This window comes from Hydra viridissima, unplaced genomic scaffold, assembly GCF_058129835.1.
Source record: "Hydra viridissima isolate aposymbiotic clone 2 unplaced genomic scaffold, HvirCarnegie_v1 scaffold_3, whole genome shotgun sequence".
NCBI classification, from domain to species: Eukaryota; Metazoa; Cnidaria; class Hydrozoa; order Anthoathecata; family Hydridae; genus Hydra; species Hydra viridissima.
The window spans coordinates 8,460,001-8,462,556 of NW_028324302.1; the positions used below are offsets into that span (position 1 = coordinate 8,460,001).

Genomic DNA, 2,556 nt, shown 5'->3' on the forward strand with positions numbered 1-2,556 from the left:
TTAATTTGCTTTTTAATTGTTTTCAGTTAGCCAACTGGGCACTTCATAAATTAGGATTGTTTGAGTATAAAGATCGAATATGTTGTGATTACAGCGGAGGCAACAAGAGGAAGGTTTCTACAGCTATTGCACTGATTGGGACACCTTCGTTAATTTTATTGGTAAAATAGATATTAAGAAGTTATTTGTTTTGTTTTGATTTTCAAATAAGTGAGAACTGATAGTGAAAGATGAGCAAACAATAAGTTTTCATTTCTAGCTCTTTTTGTAAATTAGCCTTATAAATGTTGATAATCTGATCCTTGTAAATGTTATTAGTTTTTAATGCTTATTTAATCTTTATACTTTATTTAATCTTTACATTTTATTTAATCTTTATATTTTATTTGATCTTTATATTTTATTTAATCTTTACATTTTATTTAATCTTTTTATTTTATTTAATCTTTATATTTTACTTAGTCTTTATATTTTAGTTAATCCTTATGTTTTATCAAGTCCTTAAAAACGTTGTTAATTCTGTTTAATTTTTAATGCTTTGTTAAAAACATAGGATGAACCAACAACAGGAATGGATCCTGGTGCTCAAAAGTTTTTATGGAATGTTATAAAATCTTTTTTAAATGATGGAAAGTCTATCTTGATTACATCACACAAGTACTTTGTTTCACCCATTTGTTTTATTTGCATAAGAAGTGTGATTTTGGGCTGTTTTAGTAAGATTGAACCGTTATTTTGCTGTTTAGCATGGAAGAATGTGAAAATTTGTGTTCTCAGATCGCAATCATGGTTGACGGAGAGTTTAAATGCATAGGCACTCCTCAACATCTTAAAAACAAGTAAGAGTCAAATGTAAAACGAACAGTTTTTGTTTTTTTAGTTATTTTTTTATATCTCTTGCATCCAATTCGATTCACATTTTTAAAACTATGTAAGATCATTTTTAATGTTCTTTTTATTTTGTTTTATTTTTTTAAGATACAGCCTAGGGTACATTATAATTATTCGCTGTAAAACTCAGTTATTTGATGATGTAGACATCTTTATGAAGTCCAATCTTCTTGAAGTAGACTTAAAGGTAAATTTAATTTATCTCTCTTTTTTATACGAAAAGATATTTAATTTATCTCTATTTTTTTTTATATGAAAATTTAACTTTAACTCTATTTTTTTTATATGAAAAGATATTTATCTTTATTCTTTTTATATGAAAAGTTTTTATTAAAAGTTATAAAAATTTAATTTTTCTCTATTTTTTTTACATGAAAAAATACTTTTCTTTTTTTTTTGTTTGTTTTTGTCGTTGTTATTAGTTTCGTCAACATAAAACGCTCGAGTATCATTATCCGTATCACTACTTGAAACTAGCTCAGGTGTTCAGCAAACTAGAGTTGCTTAGAAAAACACTTCCTATTGATGACTACTCTGTCTCTCAAAGTACTCTTGAGCAGGTGTGCATTCTTAATTGATTACTATATTGATCGTCATTGTTTTTGTTTTTTTTTCTTTAAAACTAAGCGATAGAAGATATTCAAACAAATAATATTTTTTGTCCTAATGACCTGCAAGATTTCGTTATATTTTCTGAAAACCAGGAATTTTTTTAGTTATCAATCCGCTCTAAATTATGTTAAGAAAATAATTTCAGATTCTGTTAAAGTGATTAATTCTTTTGGTGTAGGTGTTTGTCGACTTTGCTCGATCTCAAGATAAATTTATGCAACTTGACGCTAAAAAAGAATGTTCTTTATCTGTATCATTACGCAATGATACATCTACAAGGTTGGTGGTCTGAAATCTTCCGCAATATTGTAATATAAACAAGAAAAATTATAAAATTCTAAAAGAGATGTTGCTGTTTTTCCCATCCCCACCATAAGTGATAATGAATGGATTGATTCGCTTGGTTTCACTTTAAACAGACTGTTTGTCCACCAGTACTTAATAAGTGTGTGCTATCAGACAGCGTTAAAATTGTTTTGCAAATGATTTGCTGATAAATATTTTGGTTATAAAGTTTATCCACAACATTAGTGTTTTGAAATATGTATTTTAGATCTTTCTTTTTTTATTTTGACGCACATTAACCGCAATAGTATTTTATCTTGAGTAATGACAGCTCAAGAGAGAAGTGCTATTTTTAGTAAGTTTTAGTTACTATCTTTGATCCTCATCTTTGAATATAGGAAACCCCAAGCTGACGCTTAAATGTTTAAAATTGATATTTACTATGATTGAAGTTTTAGAATAGTGTCATTATAAAACCAAAACAAACATAAGATATTGTTAGATAATCCTATTTTATTTGCTGCAAATGTGAAACGATGTCGGATCAAGGTTTATAACCATTTTTTTTTTTTTTTAAACTATATGATTTTTCTGGTAGCTGCTAGAAAAGTTTGTAGAATTCGAACTTTTTGTTGTACAAGAAGCTGTTAACTACGTACTCGAACTAGAATTCTGATTCTGAGTTATTAGACTTAGTTGAATCAGATGAATCAGGGAATGAGGCGGTACTTGAAACTGATGTTCTTTTCAGATCTGAAAAATCTGAGT

General features: G+C 27.5%; 1 protein-coding gene across 2 annotated transcripts in view; it reads left to right on the forward strand.

Annotated features, from left to right (window-relative positions):
* Positions 1-1,846, forward strand: part of LOC145180735 (phospholipid-transporting ATPase ABCA1-like) — a 58,301-nt gene extending 56,455 nt beyond the window's left edge. For both annotated transcript variants that reach the window (XM_090083336.1, XM_090083337.1), the window contains 6 exons: positions 27-161; positions 554-657; positions 747-839; positions 979-1,078; positions 1,314-1,451; positions 1,682-1,846. In XM_090083336.1, the coding sequence (XP_089939462.1) occupies positions 27-161; positions 554-657; positions 747-839; positions 979-1,078; positions 1,314-1,451; positions 1,682-1,795 (684 nt within the window). In that variant the 3' untranslated portion in view covers positions 1,796-1,846. The remainder of the gene's footprint in view (positions 1-26; positions 162-553; positions 658-746; positions 840-978; positions 1,079-1,313; positions 1,452-1,681) is intronic.
* Positions 1,847-2,556: the final 710 nt, after the last annotated feature.